The 17,553-nt window shown below is 45.2% G+C and overlaps 1 protein-coding gene across 2 annotated transcripts in view; it reads left to right on the top strand.

The window, feature by feature from the left end:
• The window catches only part of pard3ba (par-3 family cell polarity regulator beta a), a 144,329-nt gene that overhangs the window by 18,934 nt on the left and 107,842 nt on the right, over window positions 1-17,553 (top strand). For both annotated transcript variants that reach the window (XM_047576989.1, XM_047576988.1), the window contains exon 3: window positions 10,762-10,939. In XM_047576989.1, the coding sequence (XP_047432945.1) occupies window positions 10,762-10,939 (178 nt within the window). The remainder of the gene's footprint in view (window positions 1-10,761; window positions 10,940-17,553) is intronic.

The following is a 17,553-nucleotide window of genomic DNA, read 5'->3' as shown; positions in this document are numbered from 1 at the left end:
AGATCCCGAGAGGAGGGAGGGAGGGAGGGAGGTTGACGAGGAGGTTGGAGGGAGCAGCTGGATTCACGGCGGCCACAGGGAAAAGAAAGCTGATTATTAGGCTCCGGTTCTGACTTTTGGGGAAGAGAACACATGTGTGTTATTCCTCTCGGTGTTGGTGTGGGAATGCACATTTATTTGGGGGAGGAAGGGGGGGTCTTATGACTTCCGTGAATGTGCAGGAGTACCGGTGTAACCGCCGCCGATGTGTAGCTGCGCTGCGGGAATGATGAACGAGCTGGTTGGATATTTGCGTTGCCGACCTGAGAAATACGAGTCCTGGAGCTCCCTCGTCACCCCCGCCTCCCCCCTCCTCCTCCTCCTCATCCCTCCGTCTCTCTCCCAGGCTTTCGGGCATGTGTGATTTATGAAGAGTTTACCCTCTCCCTTTATGAGTGCGCATAAATAATAATGTGGCCTGTCACTGTGCGTAGCCTGCGCCGCAGTACCTCAGCTGGTGGCTCACTTTGTGTACATATATATATATGTGTGTGTGTTTATGAGTGTGTGTGTGTATGCTCTCCGTTGGCCCACACATGCTCCATCACGGGGGCTGATGCGACAGATGTGAGTGCTGGGACGCCCAGAGAGAAAGAGGGCGATAACTCAAGCCTTTTCCAGCCCTATAAAGAACCTTTTTACCTATTTGGCAGTGGGCCTGAACAATAAGCTGTTAGTAATGCAGGACTGCACATTGTTCTTTTCTCTAAAACCTTTGCCAAAGTCTTATCTTTGTTGCGTGACATCGTTGTGTGCAGGGTTGAATATTTATCATGTACTATATGTCCATGTTTTTCCAGTTATATAAGCGTATAGTATCAGAAAATTGATTTTAACTACAAATCCTACGCTTAGTTACACCTATATATTGAGAGATTATTAGATTTATGTGGAGATACACCTATTTAAGGTAGGTATATTCAAAAGCTTAATGGCCAAAATGTGTATATTTTATCTTATTAGCTGTAACGAAGTAGGATTTCTAGCATTTGCAGTGCTCCACCTGTTGAATGTCATGTTGAGAAGTACTAGGATTCATATTTCAAGTATATAACTATGTATATTTAACTTCTTCCTGTATCGTATTAGTCTAGTTATTGTTTTCACATGAGGCACTATGAATTAATCTTAGTGTGTGGAGTCTGCAATATCAATTTTGACTGAGGCTGTTGTTTTTTTATTCACGTCTTCAAGACTTCTATGGAAGGTGATTAGTGCCAGGGTAAATAAAATATTTTTTAAGTTTTGACTGTAAACTCGCCGACTAATGATCTATCAGATTATGAACTTTTCTCACCGAATGCCCAATTTTGTTTCTAACAGTTCAACATAAAGGGCTTAAAGTTAGAATTTTGATATTAATTCCCAATTTTTACCCAAAGAATAAAATTTTTCCTCTGACCTTAGAACTTTTTTTGTGTTATTCAGTTCATAAATATAGTTTTTTCTCTGAGTTCTGACTTTGAACTCTGAATTTCATCAAGTAAAGTCAGAACTATTAACTAACTATTAAATCCAGACTTTACTCCACAGAATTCAGATTTTTCGTCATACCTTTGATTCAGAAGGTATGATTTAACATTAAATGTCACAAAATTTGGATTTTTTATGATGATTGCTTGAAATTTTGAATCAATCAAATAATATAATAAATCTTGACTTTTTCCAACAGATTTTAAATAAATAAAAATCTAAATTATGACTTTAAACTTCAGGAGGAAAAAAAACACACCAAAAATTCAAAAAATTTTTTTGCAATAGTCTGTCCACGCTAGCAACATAGCAACATTTTATCCCATTACTGCTGTACATTGTGTAACATCCGCAGACAGTGACGTGTCTGTTGTGTCGGGAAGAAAAATAAAACCGTGTCACATAAGTTAATGGTTTACCCCCGTAAACCTACAACCTCGGAGTACAGCGGGGTGGGGCGGACTCCTCTGTAACGCTTTGTTTTCATTCGGGAACCAGCGTGGGAACCGTGTCGCCGTCCTTTAAATTTGCACGAACGCGCCAACAGATCGAGGAATTTACTTTGTTGTCTCTGCGTTTAGCCGAATCTGTCAGACGCCCTCAAAGAGACGTCGTGTTCGGTGTGAAAGTACGAGCTGCCAATTGTAGCTACTGGCGCCTCTTCAAACGGAAAGAAAGAAACATTTCGGGGTGTGGAGTAGGGACGTCTCTTACCCCGCTTGACAATTTCCATTTTTCATTTTCTCAGTTTGCGAGTTAGAGACGACGCGCGTCTCTCCGGCCGCCTTTGTGGTTTCTTTCTCTAATCTTGCTTGTGCGTTCAATAATTTCTATGCGTGGCCCTGAGCCAGGTGTGTGTGTGTGTGTGTGTTTGTGAGAGGTAATCCTCCACATCTGGTGCGTGTGCTGTATAGATCCAGGCTAGAAGAGAGGCAGGATTAGCCCGGCTCTCACCGGTAATACAACCAATTTTCCCCTTGTTTAAATAACACGGGCCAAGCATTCCTCTGGTGGCCTCTACGGTGCCCTGCAAATGTGCGAGTGTGCAGGTTGAGTGTATACAATATGTGCTCTTGAACGTGGATTAGTTTTTGGTGCATGCTTGGGTGCACAAGTATATTTGTGTGCGCTGTGTTTGCATGCGGTCTTCTGTTTCTCTATGCTGAGTAGGTGCATCCCTGCACGATTGAAATATGTTGTACCGACACATGTTTCTGTTATTGACATTTTAGGCGGTGGGCTAAGCTAAGTAACAGGCAAACTAGGGTAGACAAGTTTCCAAGACGGAGAGTTAATAAATTTAAAAAAAAAAAAAAAAACACCTTCTGGTATTTTTTTGGGCAAGGTCACTTTGCACATGTAGACAGAATACACAGTTTAACCCTCTAAGATTTAAAAAAAAAAAAGAAAAGCTTGCAGTATTTGAATTACCGTAACTCACCAATGGGCACTATTCCAAGTGTGCACTTGGAAGTTGCGCTTTCTGGGAAGAAACAAAAACTGCTGTTACGGGGCGACACTTTTGATGGTAAAAAGTTCGTTATACCCTTGAGATGTCATGAAGGTCTTCCAGACAAAAGCACAAGTACAATGTTCAGCCACACTTTGAATTTGGTCATTAGCGCAAACCGCTGTGAGTTACGGTAATTAAAAATCCACAAGCTTGTTCGTGTTAAGGCCAAAGCAAGTAGAGCTCCCCCTGGTGGCTGGCTGCAGTGTAGGTAAGAAGCTCCTCCTTCATGGTAGTGGATGGGACATTGGACCAAACTAAAATACTAAAATATGCGTCACATAAATTTTTAGGTAGGTAATATTAGCGCTGGATGGTGTACTGGTTCATACCGAATCCCGGCGTTTTTGTTTTTTTCCGTTATGATATGAATTTTTAATATACTGGCATTACGTTGTATGTGATTACACAGAGTTCTGAACGCTGTGTCATACCAGACCATTTTCAGTGTAGCGCTTCGTAACATGCGTGGTGAAGATGGAAAGGTCTGAAAAACGAAGCAGCAGAACAAAAAGACTTGTGTTTTTCTGGGAGCAGTCCCCATTTCCAGACTGAATGAGAAAAAAAAATGTTGGCGCTCAGACTACAGCTATTACAGTAGCCAGTTTTGCTGCTATCGACATTACAGACATAGCAAGATGTTTAAATATGAATAAATATGTTAAAATAAATGAAACCATAATTGGTCCTGTTTCTTTTTTCTTTTTTTTTGTTTTAAGTAAATGTCACAACTGCACAACCTCTGGCTCTAAAACTCCAAGATGGCGCTGCCCATATCCCCGGGAAAACAGTGGCCAATGTGAGGAAGTCGTCCATATTTACACGTTATTATACGTCTACGCTAGACACGTACATATATGTAAGGTTTGTCAGTCATCCAGCATATCTCAGAGGCAGTTTTAATTATCTGGGTTTTCCTTGGATCCAAGCTGCAGCAAATCTGCATGTCACTGAACTTGGAAAGGAAAAGTTCTGTTGCCTTTGTTTTGCATTTTCTCCCCCCAGTTGCAGTTACATAACAAATATGGAAATCCAACCATATCCTCAGAAGCCATAGGACAGGTGACTCAAAGGCCTGTTTCCTGGACAAACACTGGATTTGGCATTATATTCATATTATACGCCACTATACAAACAGCTACAATACGGACCTTTCTATGTGTATATATCAGTCGGGGTGAAGAACTCTTGTGTTGTCACTGCGCTGCAATGAAACCATAACTCACACACGAGAGCTCCTTCCTGTAAAGCCGAAGCTCCGCGTGAGTTCCCTCTGTCTCATTATCCTGCTCCTTAGAATGAACCGAACATGACAGATTGATGACACGCACTCGGATCCTGCGTGTATCCGAGCTGATCCAGCCCGCAGCCGAAAAACCCCAACCCCTCCACTCTTCGTCTTTAACACTGTCCCTAATTACAATTACCTGCTCGTCAATTCAGAGGGAGCGAACGAGCGCCTCCTTCCTGATTGATTGCCGCCCCTAACGCGGTGTCACGGGCGTCGAGGGGCGAGTTCCCGCTCGGCCGGGGCGCGCTCTGTACCTGCGCGGCGTCAATATTCATCGCGCCTCGCGGCCGCGGAGAAAGCCATTCTCCACGCGTCCCGCTCTGCTCTCCGCCGAGGCGGCGTCGTCCAATTCGCGCGCGCGCGAGAGGGGAGGAATCTTCACACCTCAGCCGACAGATTCGTGATTTAGCTCCATCAGGAGTGTGCAGTTGTGTCGACGGGTAGCGGCAGGCTTTCCTTTTCAAGAGCGGGAGCTCTGATTCCGATTTTTGACTTTAAATAAAAGCAGATAAAACTCTTTAGGAAACCTGGCGAAGGAAGTGTGAGTCAGAAGAAGACGTGTGCTGTAGTGTATAAGTGCCTATATGTGTGTAAAGATGATTGGGTTTCCACACTACTGTCAGGATGCTGCGTGCTCCTTCTGAATTATGCATCTCTCGTTCAAAGAAAGAATGTAGAATAGAGCGAGAAGAAGAAGAAGGAGGAGGGGGGGGGGGTCGTAAGATAAATGACAACAGCACAAAAGCATCTCAATTGTCTGGCTGCGCACACACACACACATGCAGAAGCGCACACTGCCGCGGTAGACAGCGATGAGAGGGGAGAAGAAAAATGGGTTGATTAGCGGCGGCGGCGGAGGATGGGGGGAACGGGGGAAGTGCGTATGTTTGCTCGCGAGGCGGCGGAGTGTGTGTGTCGACGCCTGTGTAAAGGCCGGGGACTTCCAGCGGCTCCAGCCCCGCAGTGGCGTCCGACCGAAGCAAGGGGGCACTGTTCATCCTCTCACTGCGGGGAGGGGGAAAAAAAAAAAACACAAAGCGTGTCCACAGAACAGTACTCTTAAATTATGTCGGTGCGGCTGTGCGAGTGCGCGTCTCCCATCAACACACGTCCCTGTGTGTGTGTTCAATGAAAGGACTTAGCTGCATGTTGCTAATTAATTCTTAGCGAGCGCATCAATTATTAAAAATGCTCAACTGGTCCATCTGTGAGTTGCGGCATGTAAACATGATAAACTGTTTACAGCGGCTGGATAATCTCACATCCTGCCTGTTAAAAAATTCATCAGTTACGGCTGCGGTGCGCTCACAGTTAACACAGTTTTAATTTCCATAGGAGCGAGGTCAAAGGTCGGGCACGCCGGTGGCAGGTGGGGCGAAAGCAGTGAAAAGGTCACTTCATGAAGGTGGGAAGTTGATGTGTAGCTTTGTGCCGCCGCGCTGCTTTCAAAAAGCCGTTTTAATGATAAGACCTACTTGTGTTACCATAGAGATAAAGCGTGCTTTTGATATGAACATGCATGCTGCGAGTACAGTACTTAAACTGATACTGTATTTCTTTGGTGGGATCTTTATAAAGAACAATTAAGTCCTGATCTTACATCATAAAATAGTTAAAAAGCAGCTCATTTTGTATTTTTTTGGCTAATTATATCAAGATAACAGACTTTTTTTAAGCACATCGCAGCAGGAACTTGTAACCAGTAACATGATTGTCGAGTGTCAAAGTTTATTTGGTTGCATGGCGTCACACTTGAGGAGTTTTGGCTCATTTGGCCCCAGAGGAATCCTGTTTGGACCTTTTGGTAAAGAGATATCCGGTGATGTGAGGTGTTGACAGAATCCTTTGGCTTAACTTTGAATGCGTTTGATATTTAACATTCAAGTTAAGCAACGGTAAACATTCTAGCCCCCTAGGTGAATGTTAGCTAGCATGCTATCATTACAATTAATGTTAGTATGCTGTTAAAATTGTTAAAATTGATCTTCTACAGCAGGGTTCTTCAACGTTTTTCAGTTTCCCCAAACTGATAGGGAGATCGAGTAGGGACCCCCTACCCCTATACGTGTTTTTTATTAAACTCGGCCTAGTTCTATTTATACATTACTATTATTATTATTATTATTATTATTATTATTTTGCATTAAGTATTTAGCTATTCTCATCCCTTTAATAAAATATGTGGGATTTGTGTTACTGTATTTAAAGAAATTTAAATTTGTGGGGGGAAATAAAAACAAAAAGAATAGAAAAATGTGTAATCAACCAAAGATTTCGCAACCCTCCTGCAGTACCTCTGCTGACCCTCTAGGGGTCGCAGACCCCCTGTTGAAGAGCTCGATTCTACAGTTATAGATGAAGAATACACTGTGAATTCACCTCTTCTTATTTTTCACTGATTGGCACACTTGCTTGAAGGTGCATTGTCGCCACCTACTGGATAGGAGTGTGAACCAGCAGATTTACAGCTAAAGTTATTGCTCCGTCGTCTCCGTTTATTACGCGTTCCCTCATCTGTTACTTTCCAGTCTTGTAGTGTGTGTGCATGTTTAAGATTTTAAAACTCACCGCACCTCTTTGTATTTCTTTACTATTACTATTACTGCCTGGACTTTATTCTTTCAATTTATTCTCATTCTCATAATCTTGTTGACACGCGTGCTTCCTCCATTTCTGGCGAAGTTATTCAAATCTGCTTATGGAGCAGTACATTTAGATTTCGAAGCACAGAGATGATAAAGTATAAATAAAGCAAGCAGATTAATGTATTAATGTAAAATAGGATGTGCGTGGGTGGATGTACGCACGGCATTCTTTTAATTTGAAAATCCGCCTGCTTTGTCCGCCGTAGGCCACATGTATTGCAAGACTTCATAACTCGGAGCCCTAGGCAGTGTGTGTGAGCCGGAGTACACACACACACACACAATATTTATCTCCCTCCATGCTTCACGCATGGCATTGTATACAGCTTTCATGTATGTCACGGTAATCTCTATGGCTCTGCAACACACACACACACACACACACACACACACACACACACACCGTTTTCCCAGCCAGTCTGGTCACGTTGCAAATACACACAGTGTCATGATTTACGGAAGATCACAACATGACGGTGTAAAGGGCTCAGCTATTTGTATTTGGCACGGGTATCAAGTGTGTGTGCGATGGAGAGGGGGAGGGGGGGGGTCACATTATTCAGTGGTAGTTGACATGCAGCCTCCCCAGGTCCATATCAATATCCCCTCCCAGCGGACGCAGCAGGAAAAATAAAGCGATTTGTTTCCAAGAATGCTAATCACGGTCAGGAAGGACGGAGAGAAAAATATGCGTGTCAAGTAAACACACTGCAAAGCACGCGAGGTGCTTTTCTTTATCTCGGGGCGCAGGGTCCTCCAAGAAAGTACCTTCGTGCTGCGTTTGAAGGACTGAATATCAAATCGCTTTTGAAAACTGAGCCGTTCCCACGTTGATATTTTGTTCGTATTGTATATTAATGTGCTCTGTCTGGCAATGAAACACCGGCTCACACCTTGAGCAGAGAGATGATCCCAGAACTGCCTTTGTTGTTTTATAAGACCCCAAACTATTCCATAATTTACTAACCTCGAGTAGCATTAAACCATGCTGGTTTTGGTTTTTCTGTGTCGTCTGTTTCCGTAACAACCCCAGCACCATGGCGGTAAATTGCAGTACGCCTGTTCAAAAACAATCATAGATGATCCTCGGACTTGATCTGACAGTCATCAAGATGAAAGCTGCTTGACCTCTGTTTTTTTTTTTGCCACTGGGAAGGTGACATTTAAGAAGTCTTTGGAACCATCCGTGGCCCCTGAGGATGAGTTGTAATTGCTTTTGTAAAGGCTGTTACATACTCCATGAGAAGACTGTTCTTGCAGGCCTCCTTTGGGAGTTCTCGCAGCTTCTTCTCAACACTTCAACCGGGCAGAACTTTTTTTCTCTCGTGGTGTTCGGCGACTATCCTGTGATTGGTCAGAATTTGGAGCGGATGTGCTTGATGCTAGATCCTAGTCTCCTGTGGGTAGAAGTTGCCGTATTGTATGTGGGTACATGCTGGAAGAACGGCATGATCCAACGGATACAGTCGGCAAGCGAATAGTGCCTCTCGTCGTCCATCTCCGAGAACAGAGAATGGTTTCTCATGAAGTATAAATTACCTGGAGTGGATGTGCTTAATGCTAGATCCTAGTGTTCACTAGTCTCTCCTGGCTAGAAGTTGCCGTATTGTATGTGGGTACATGCTGGAAGAACGGCGTGATCCAACGGACGCGGTCGTCAAGTGAATTGTTCCTCTCGTCGTCCATCTCCGAGAACAGAGATTGGGAGGTCCCTATCAGGACTACCCAGAGTTAGGTACTTTCTCGTGAAGTATAAATTACCTGGACAAAACGAACCTTTATCTTGTTCCCGGAGCCCTAGGAGAGAGAACAAATATCTTCTCTTGAGTATGTAACATCAACAATTTAACATATCTTGCTCCAATACCTGCAAATCTAAAGGCAGTCCCTTTAGCCTAGCGTTGGGACTAAAGTGCCATTGTGGAGCGCATTACGAGTCTGTAGCATCAGCACGTTCATTTTCATTGATCACATGCTGCTACCGGCATTTAGCAAAGCCTCGGCAGCTGTAATTGAGATGCTTAAAGCAACCATAAAAGCAAATTTCATTGAGGTTCTGAGATCTCTAAACCACGGGAAACAAAAATGAAAACTGTCAGCATGGCGAGACAGACCTAAGGCCTCGGCGACCCTTTCAATATATTAAATCTAGTAATGTGCAATATTCGTGGAACTTTGGCACCCAGTTAGTCTGCGTGGACCTGTGCCCATTTTTCGATTTTCCTTTTTTTATGTTTTATTAGTCCAATCTTTGACCGGGAAGTCACAGTACCAGTGTAAGCACTCTTGAGTGGATGCTGCCTGACCGGATTCGGTGAAAGGTCGTGTCCCTCGTAGCGTCATTTCCACGCCCGTCTCTCTCCACTCGCTCCAAACGAGGCAAAGCCCGACTCGCTCTGTTGATACTTTGCATTTGATTGAGCGATGAGCGCGAGCAGCGGGGCGGCCTTCATCGGCGCCGCTCCCCGCCTGCGTCAGCCGTAAAACATAAACTCCCCGAAAAAGGCAAATCATCATCACCCCCCCGCACCCCACCCTTCTCGCATTTGCAGAAGTTGTTGTTCAAAATGAGCAAATTGTTTCCCGAGTGTGTGCGTGTGTGTGTGTGCGCCCGGGCACATCACATGACGCTCGGAGACTTCCCCTTTGATTGATGCTGTCAGCGAGTTTGGAGAAAGAGACGGAGGCTCGGGAGGGAAGGAGATAAGGGGAGAAAGAGGGAAGCAGATAAAGGGGAGAGAAAGAGCTCGAGAAGCATCCATCAGCCGCACGCAATCTGATTGTTTTCCTGGCGTTCTGTCTTCCCTCGCCTCTCTCCTTTGCATCTGCCAGCAGCCCCTCGCTTCCCTCGCCGCGTGAATACAGTTGACGAATCTGCCCGGCGCGCCGTTGGCCAGGTGTCACGGGGATATTGAATCGCGGGCGGTTGAGGTGAGAGGTGGCGTCTTCGCGTGATTGATGACACATCTCTCTCCGCCTCCGCCGCGCTCGCTGTTTGCACCACAAACCGGCGGACCTCCCCTCCGTCCTTCTTAATCGACGTCCTCGGCTCGTCCGTTGTTTTATTCTCATCCCCCGGTTATTGCTTTTCATTAAGTGGTCATTTCCTTCGCCGGCGGCGTCTAATGAGAGCGTCACGCCGCCACGCGCCCATTTATCAAACCACGCACCCTCGGAGGCCGCACACACACACACATTCCCCTTCTCTCTATCTGCCATCATGTCCCTGTCTCAATTAGGATTGTTTGTCGTTCCCCTGCCCCGCATCCCCTGTTCATTTGGCCTCCCCCCGTCTTTTCCCGGCGTCTCACTGTGGCAGCCGTGTCATTGCGTTTGACAGCTTCTCATTCTCACGTCGGATCTCATTTGACTGCTAATTTCGTACGCGCTCACCTCGCCCCGGCCTCGCCGTCCGCCGGAGCGACGGACACATACCCCTCCTTTGTTAACAACCAGAATAAAGTTATTGCGCCGGTAAAAGACGTGTCCGCCGGTGTGTTGCGCGCCGTAAGAGGTTCGAGAGTGAATGAGCTGTACATCTGCACACTTGGCAGAATAAAGCAGGTTGCGCCGCTCCCCACTGCTGGCAAGATAAATCGCACAAAAGCCTCGCTGTGATCATGGCACGGTGGAGATGCTGCATAACCTGGCTGCGTGTTTCCAGCTCATTTACATGCCAGAAATCGCATTGTTTATCCTGCCACGCTTATCACGGGGGAAGCTTGTTCATTTCAGATTGTGCGCGCGTACTGTTTTGATATCTCCGAGTATGTAGGGCGCTGACTTTGTGTGTTGTTTTCCAGCTGGTGGCGGTGTTTCACGAGGTCCAGCAGGAGAGGGCGGACAGTCCCAGGGAGAGCATGTCCAACGGCTACTCCAGCTCCGCCCCAAGCCCAGAGCCCCTCCACTACTACTCTCACCTGGACTGCAAGGAGCCGTCCAGTGGCGAGATCGAAGTCAACGAGGCCGTCCTCAAAGCCAGTACGTCTTCTTTTTTCTTTTTAAAAGCCGCCCTGCAAATTTCCACGTTGAACCATGTATAAAATGCTCTGTTTTGTAGACTGGAGGTGTAGAGGTAAGAGGAGACTGTGCGAAAATCTCGAAAACACCAGACGAACCGTGCTCAATCAACACGTTTTTTGCACATGTGAGAAAGTGTATCACGGTGAGAGGGGGTGTAGGTGTTCGACTGCATGTGAGAGGGTGGAAGAGTGCATTTAAGGAACAGATGTAACATAGCGTGTAAAGGCAGAGTTCTTGCCTGCGCCGTGAAAACAGATGCAGCGTTGACGCGGCGTTCTCTCCTGTCGTCCTCGCTTCCTGTAAAAATTTTTTATTTGTTTTTGACCGTAAAATTGGGTTGTGGCGCTGAAAAGCCTCCGATTGTGCTCGGATGCGATCCTAACGAGACCCACGCTGCTCTGTTGTTTTGTCTCTGTCACATATTGTTCCTGGCTTCCCTCGCTGCAACATTTAAGATGATGAAAATGTTCCCATTCCGCTTCTGAAAGGCAGCTAGGAAGATTTTTAATATGCAAAGTGTTCATGCTGGTGCTTTGCTCGCTTTAGCTTGTTTCTCCATTTCCTGAGCTTTATCCTCTTTTCCATCTTCCCCTAAGTTCATCTTCATTTGCATTCAGTTACTATTATCTAAGCGTTGCTTTTATCCGCACTGATTCGGCTATGAATGGACTAGTCGAGACGTTTAAATTCCTGTTGCACTCTTCGGTTGGACGTCTGTTCCTCTGATGTCTCCTGCTCTTGTATAATTGAGAACACGAGTGGAGGAAATTCAGTTTTTCTTGATGAAATCACAGGATCCTTCCGGGCTAAGTGGCTCAATCAATCGGAATTGAGGCTAAAGTTTGGCTGGTCTCTGATGTACCCTTAGGGCTAGGGTTAGGGGAAGACCTAGGGTTAGGGTTAGACCTAGGGTTAGGGTTAGACCTAGGGTTAGGGTTAGGGTTTGGCCCACCCTTGTGGTTAGAGAATACTATAAAGAAGTCCCTGGGTCGCTGTCTGCAGAAAGAAACCGCAAATCAAGACTATGCAGTCGGACGCCTAAAGCAGCCTCTGGGGAAATATCTGCTCTGTCTGGGCCACTGATAGATTTTACTGTGAGTAGTCTAGAGCCGTGATTTATTTTTCTCTTTCTGTGCCCTGTGCGCTGATTAATTTTTGAATGACAAGTGAAAGATAAAAAGCAGGATAAAAGATCAAATGAGCCTGGTTGTGATTTAATAAGGGTCCCTCTAATCACCGGGTCATCCCGCTCCTCTTTCATTCTCCATCTGCCGTGGAGGAACGGTGTGACACCCCCCAAACCGTCCCCGCATACATGCACAGCCGCCCTTTGCCATCCCTCACACTGTGCCCACTCTCACCCCATGCCCCGTCATCTGCCTCCTCAGCCGGTCGTTTCTGTCCTGCTCTATTATGCAGCTTCGACCACCTGCCATCCAGCTCGACACCCGAGGCCCTAGACCTTGACCCCCACCCGACTCCCAGGAAACCTCCTCCATCTCCACCCTTCAGCGCTTTTCCTCTCTCTGCATGGCTTCCAACTCTAACTCGATTAGCACTGTTGCCTGTTAGCATGCCCAGGGTCCAGCCAACCGTGAATGGACTAATCCCCCCCCCACCCCACACACTCATGCCTGTTCCATCCTGTCTTTAACCCAGTGGGACCTCTTCCTGAACCCCTCCCCTCCTCAACCTGCTGCTCTCCAGCCCTGTTGAACCTTGACTAACTTAGTTATGATGTGACCCTGTGACGCCCCGCATGCAGAGCCAGACTGATGCAATAAAGGCCGCTTTTGTCATCCGGATACACACACACACACACACACACAAAAAAATTCGTATGCAACTTAAACAACCAATCGCACCCAAAGCAGCCGCCCATCCACTGCTGGGAAGGTTTTATCAGGAGAGCGAGTCCGTGTGTTTGCTCTCCTTTTGTAACGAGATCAGTTGACGAGTGTCAGATCTTGTACGTTGAACATTTACAGTTTGCCTTTGAGCCTTTGAGCAAATCTTTTATTGATTAGTGTTAATGCAGGACATTAATCTCATCCTTAGAAATTGAATGCCAATTGCTTTTCTGATTTAATCCAGAGTAAGACTTTGAAAGGCCCAGACACACCAAACCAATGTTAGGGAACTAACGGCAACAAAGGCCTAGACTGTGACTGCGCATGATGACGCATGTTTTTGGACAAAGAAGTTGCACCGCAAAGACTATGGCCAGTGAACTACCTCTTCGTACCAGCAGGTGGCAGTAGTCTGTATTTCTCATTGAGAATGGGAAACTGGAAAAGCTAGGACTGACTAGGGAACCGACGTGAGGTTAGAAGAACGGCATCTATGCACTTAATTTCGTCACTTTGATTGACCGTCCGACACCGTTAGCTTACCGTCCTACAACTCGTACACATAACTCAATATGACTTTGTCCTAGTGATGCAGCTTTCACCACTGTCCAGTAGTTTAACTTCCAATGCATGGTAGGATTACCTGTCCTAAAACAGTGATATGAATGTATGAATTAAGACTTTGAATACAGGAAGTGAAAAGGGAGAACACAACTTAGAGTTGTATAGGGGATAAAGAAGACAACACAAGCTGGCAGGTTGTTGTAGGGCAGATGTTCTATATGGGAACACCTTTACCTCAGTTATTGTAGTCAAAATGACGGTAGATGTAACCGGATGCTTTCCTTTTTTGTGTATAGAGCTTTTTTCTTTTTTTTTGCACGTCCCATTCAGTCGCAGATGTGGAGAAGGCAAGCAGCTGTTTGATAATAAGACGTGTCACGTCGGCTACAACTCTTCCTTCCCTGAACATTAAGCCATTTATCTCCAAATCACGTAAACTAGGGTTCCTGGGAAAATTAGGTTACCGCGAAACCATGTGAACGCTCTCATCACGCTATTACCTTAATCACGTTATTCACAATAATCCGGTTACCGTGACGGTGTAATCGCGCGAAGTGGCGGCGGACAGGACGAGAAGTAATTCAGTAATCAGCGAGGCATCAAAGTGTTTGTGTGTCAGGGTGGGACAGTTGTTTGAACGGGGTGATTGGACTTCACGCTGCCCCGGTGGGATGATTAGACCTGCATTGATCTGCTGCCGCACACACAAACACACACGCACACACTTCCAGGAGGAGAGTCCTTATCGCATCATCCCATGAGCAGCCTGAGCTGGACTGCTCTATCGATTGGCAGAAAAACAAGACCACCCTGGCCCGTGGCACGAAAACAGACACAAACACAAATGTACACACAAACAAAGCACTGTCAGTAATAAATGTACATATGGTGCACACGCTCGGCTGCGCGTGGAAACTCAAAGGCAAACAGCGGCGCACAACAACGAACGTCTGGACCCTGACGCACACGGTCACACACATTAAATTGGGAACATGATGCATCCTTGTTCTCATCATGCCCTGGCAGTGAACTAGCGCTGCAGAACTTTCACAGAACTGAAAACAAGAGGCAATTCTTAAAAATAAACCTAAGAGCTCCTAGAATTGCATAAGCAGCCTAGTTAGAGAGCAGGGCTGCAGATGGAGAGTCAGAGGCAAATAAACACGGAACTGGCAGAGTTTACAAGACGCCTTCAAGCGTCTCCAATTACACAAATCTCAACAGGAAGATAAGGGAAGAACATGACTTGGGTGTGTTTCAATCTGGTCCGGTTTGCTGTCCTTGAAGTGGGCACAAGTTTTTGAGGGTGGGGTCTGTTTAAAGCTGGAACGTACCTTGTGGTTGTTGGCGCACCGTTCTGTCAAATTAGCAAACCTAAAATACATTCTAAGTTTTAGGGCTTCCACCTCCTTTAAGAAAGAGACTGCGTGTTAAATTCGTGCCGTTGCCATCTTAAAATACTTAACAATTCTGCTCACGTTGCCAAAAGGGCAAAGATTTGTTCTCGGTTCCTGTCCTGAGGGTTGACTCTTTGCTGCTTTAAGTTTTAAATTTTCAACGGAGCTCTTTTCTTCTCCACGACCTCGGAAAAAAACCTTTACATTTCTTTTTTTTTCTTTAATCATTTAATCAAGTTCAGGATCTGAAACTATTTGGATAAATTGCGCTTTTTAACTCAATAATTTGTCGGTTAAATTAAATTACCTCTTTCATGTGTAGTCTAAATCTAATCATTCAGTTTTAAGGGTCGTTAGGGTGCAAAAGGCGACCAAGTACAAGCATCTACACAGTTGGCCCCGGCTTAAAAGATCTAAAGATGAAAATTTAGTGAAGTATGTGGTGGATGATATAACCCCATCATGGACACAAGTAACAATTGTGTAGACAAAACTATACAACTACCACATAGATCATCTTATGACCATATAACTCCATCAATTGTAGGTGGTTCAGTTCTTGGACCTTCCACGCACCAAAGCCTCCTTGGGCAAGACACTGGACTCCACTTTGCTCCCAATGTTTGCCCACTGTCGGAAGGCGCTGGGATTTGCACACATCTTAAGATGCACATAGCTGCAAAAGCTAGAATTAGGCCAATTTTGATTAGCCCGAAATTGTAGGTTGGAACTGTTGGCTCGTTTCAGGCAATTTGCGACATACAGTCTCAACTGTGGTTGTGTTAAATCCTTCTTGTTAATTTTGGGAACCCTCATTCGTAAGACCAATGCATGAGCATTCAAAAGCCTTGTGAAGGCAAATTAATAAAGCAGGATGTTTGATAAGATTTTTTGAGTACTACTAGTTGATTTCTAGATCCAGATGTCCTCAGTCCTAAGTTCTAGCTCAATACTGAAGCACTTTTCAACCAGACCCGTCAGCCTCCATTAGCAATTCCTCTGAGGCAATCTTGTTTATGACAATCCAAACGGTGGCTGACCTGAGAGAGTCACAACTGTCACTCTCATCAATATACCCTGACCCTCCGCGACACCGCTTGACCCTCCGAGGAGGGGTCAGGGATCAGAGGTCAACGCTGGCCGACCCTCGGGTTCCTTCACATGGCCGGACCTCGGCTCTAAGTGGTGGGAGGATTGATGGAGGCAGATCTGAGTCCCATGGATAAACGGGGGAGGATTTATGAGGCTGACCATTGGGTAATGGACCCTGACTGTGACCGTGGTGCGGCCTCGGTCACTCGACAAAGTCGCATCATTGACACCGTAGTGAGGTATAACGCTGTGTGTGGGTGGGTCACGACTGAGGTTTCTCAATAATGTAGCCTATTTGTGGAGCTAATTTAGAAAATGCATTACCGCCACTTTGGAAATACATTCATCACTCAGTTTGTGTAGACTCCACAGGATGTAGCCGTTAAATGCGCTGTCATTTAATCCAGATGTCCTTGTACCGGTGTAGGTTTTTTGTACTTAATGTTCCTATTGTCCTTGCAGTTTAAGTCAGTGTTTTGCAGTCCATCATTGTGCAGTAATGGGTGTCAACTCTTTTCTTATATAGTGGGAAAATTATTCCCTATGACCTCAACAGATCTGTCTCAAAACAAAACTGACTCCCTTTTCAAAAACATGAGTTTTATCTTGGTTCATTTCCAAAGAAATGTACAAACAGGTGGTTTCAAGAAACGGCGCAAATAACCGTAAATTAAGTTTTACTACCTTCTATACATGGACGCCTTTACAAGTGCATACGCTGTTCTGGGAGACGTTAAAAGGCATAAATAGTTCTTCGTGCGGTTTTGAATGAAACACTAAAGTGTCAAATTTGTGTCTAATCTAACTTGGCTGAGCATGGTGGACAAATGTCTCCCAGATTGAAAACCAGCGAGTTTCTGGCTCGCATCCTTTGTCCAAACTTGACCGCCGGACTGGTTTTAAAGCCGATGTTTTCATTTCCACACATGAAATGTTCAGACTTTGCTGATCCAACTTAGAAACTGTGGATCTTAGTCTGTGACCAAGCTTTGTGAATTATACAAGTCATACATTTTACATTTTAGTCAAGTTGTGTAGACAACTTATTAACTCGGATGAACTACATATATGAATCAAAAAAGCCATTGCGGAAGATGCTATGAGTTTGCGTCAATAGGTTCTCAGTCAAAAGTTGTCACTTTCACTTAGGTACTTCAAATTTATTATATCGTCATAAGCAAAAATTAACCTCTTCTTATCAGTTGTCTGGTGTTTCTTCTGAAAATAATTCCCTAATTTAGCAGAATTTACGATTTTAGGTTTGCCCTACCTACCCCTCGCTCCGCCCCAGCTCCTCCCTATATATTCCCCAAATACGAAGTTGCATTTCTGCTTCGTGAAAACCAAATTCTAATAACGATCAAATTATTTGCCCCCAGTTTCACGGCAAACAGAAACGAGCACACAGCAAAGAAGCAACGAGAAACATCCATTCTTTGGAGTTGTGTTTTCTCTGATGCCCTTTGATGCAAGCCCGGAGATCGTTCTGGATGTTTCCTTGTTAAATCAAAGCACGTTTCGTTACTGCAAATCATACACGGAGATGTGCACCTGTAGCTTTTCTGGGTCAAATTAGGCCACGTTCTGTTTACTTCCTCAATAAAACAAGGATGAGGAACGAGACGTAAGAAGAAAAATCGTGGAAGAGGTGAGCTATAAATGGAAGGAA

Source organism: Mugil cephalus, chromosome 23, assembly GCF_022458985.1.
Source record: "Mugil cephalus isolate CIBA_MC_2020 chromosome 23, CIBA_Mcephalus_1.1, whole genome shotgun sequence".
Taxonomy (NCBI): Eukaryota; Metazoa; Chordata; class Actinopteri; order Mugiliformes; family Mugilidae; genus Mugil; species Mugil cephalus.
The sequence above is the reverse complement of the archived record's forward strand: the minus strand, read 5'-3'. Positions and strand labels throughout refer to the sequence as shown.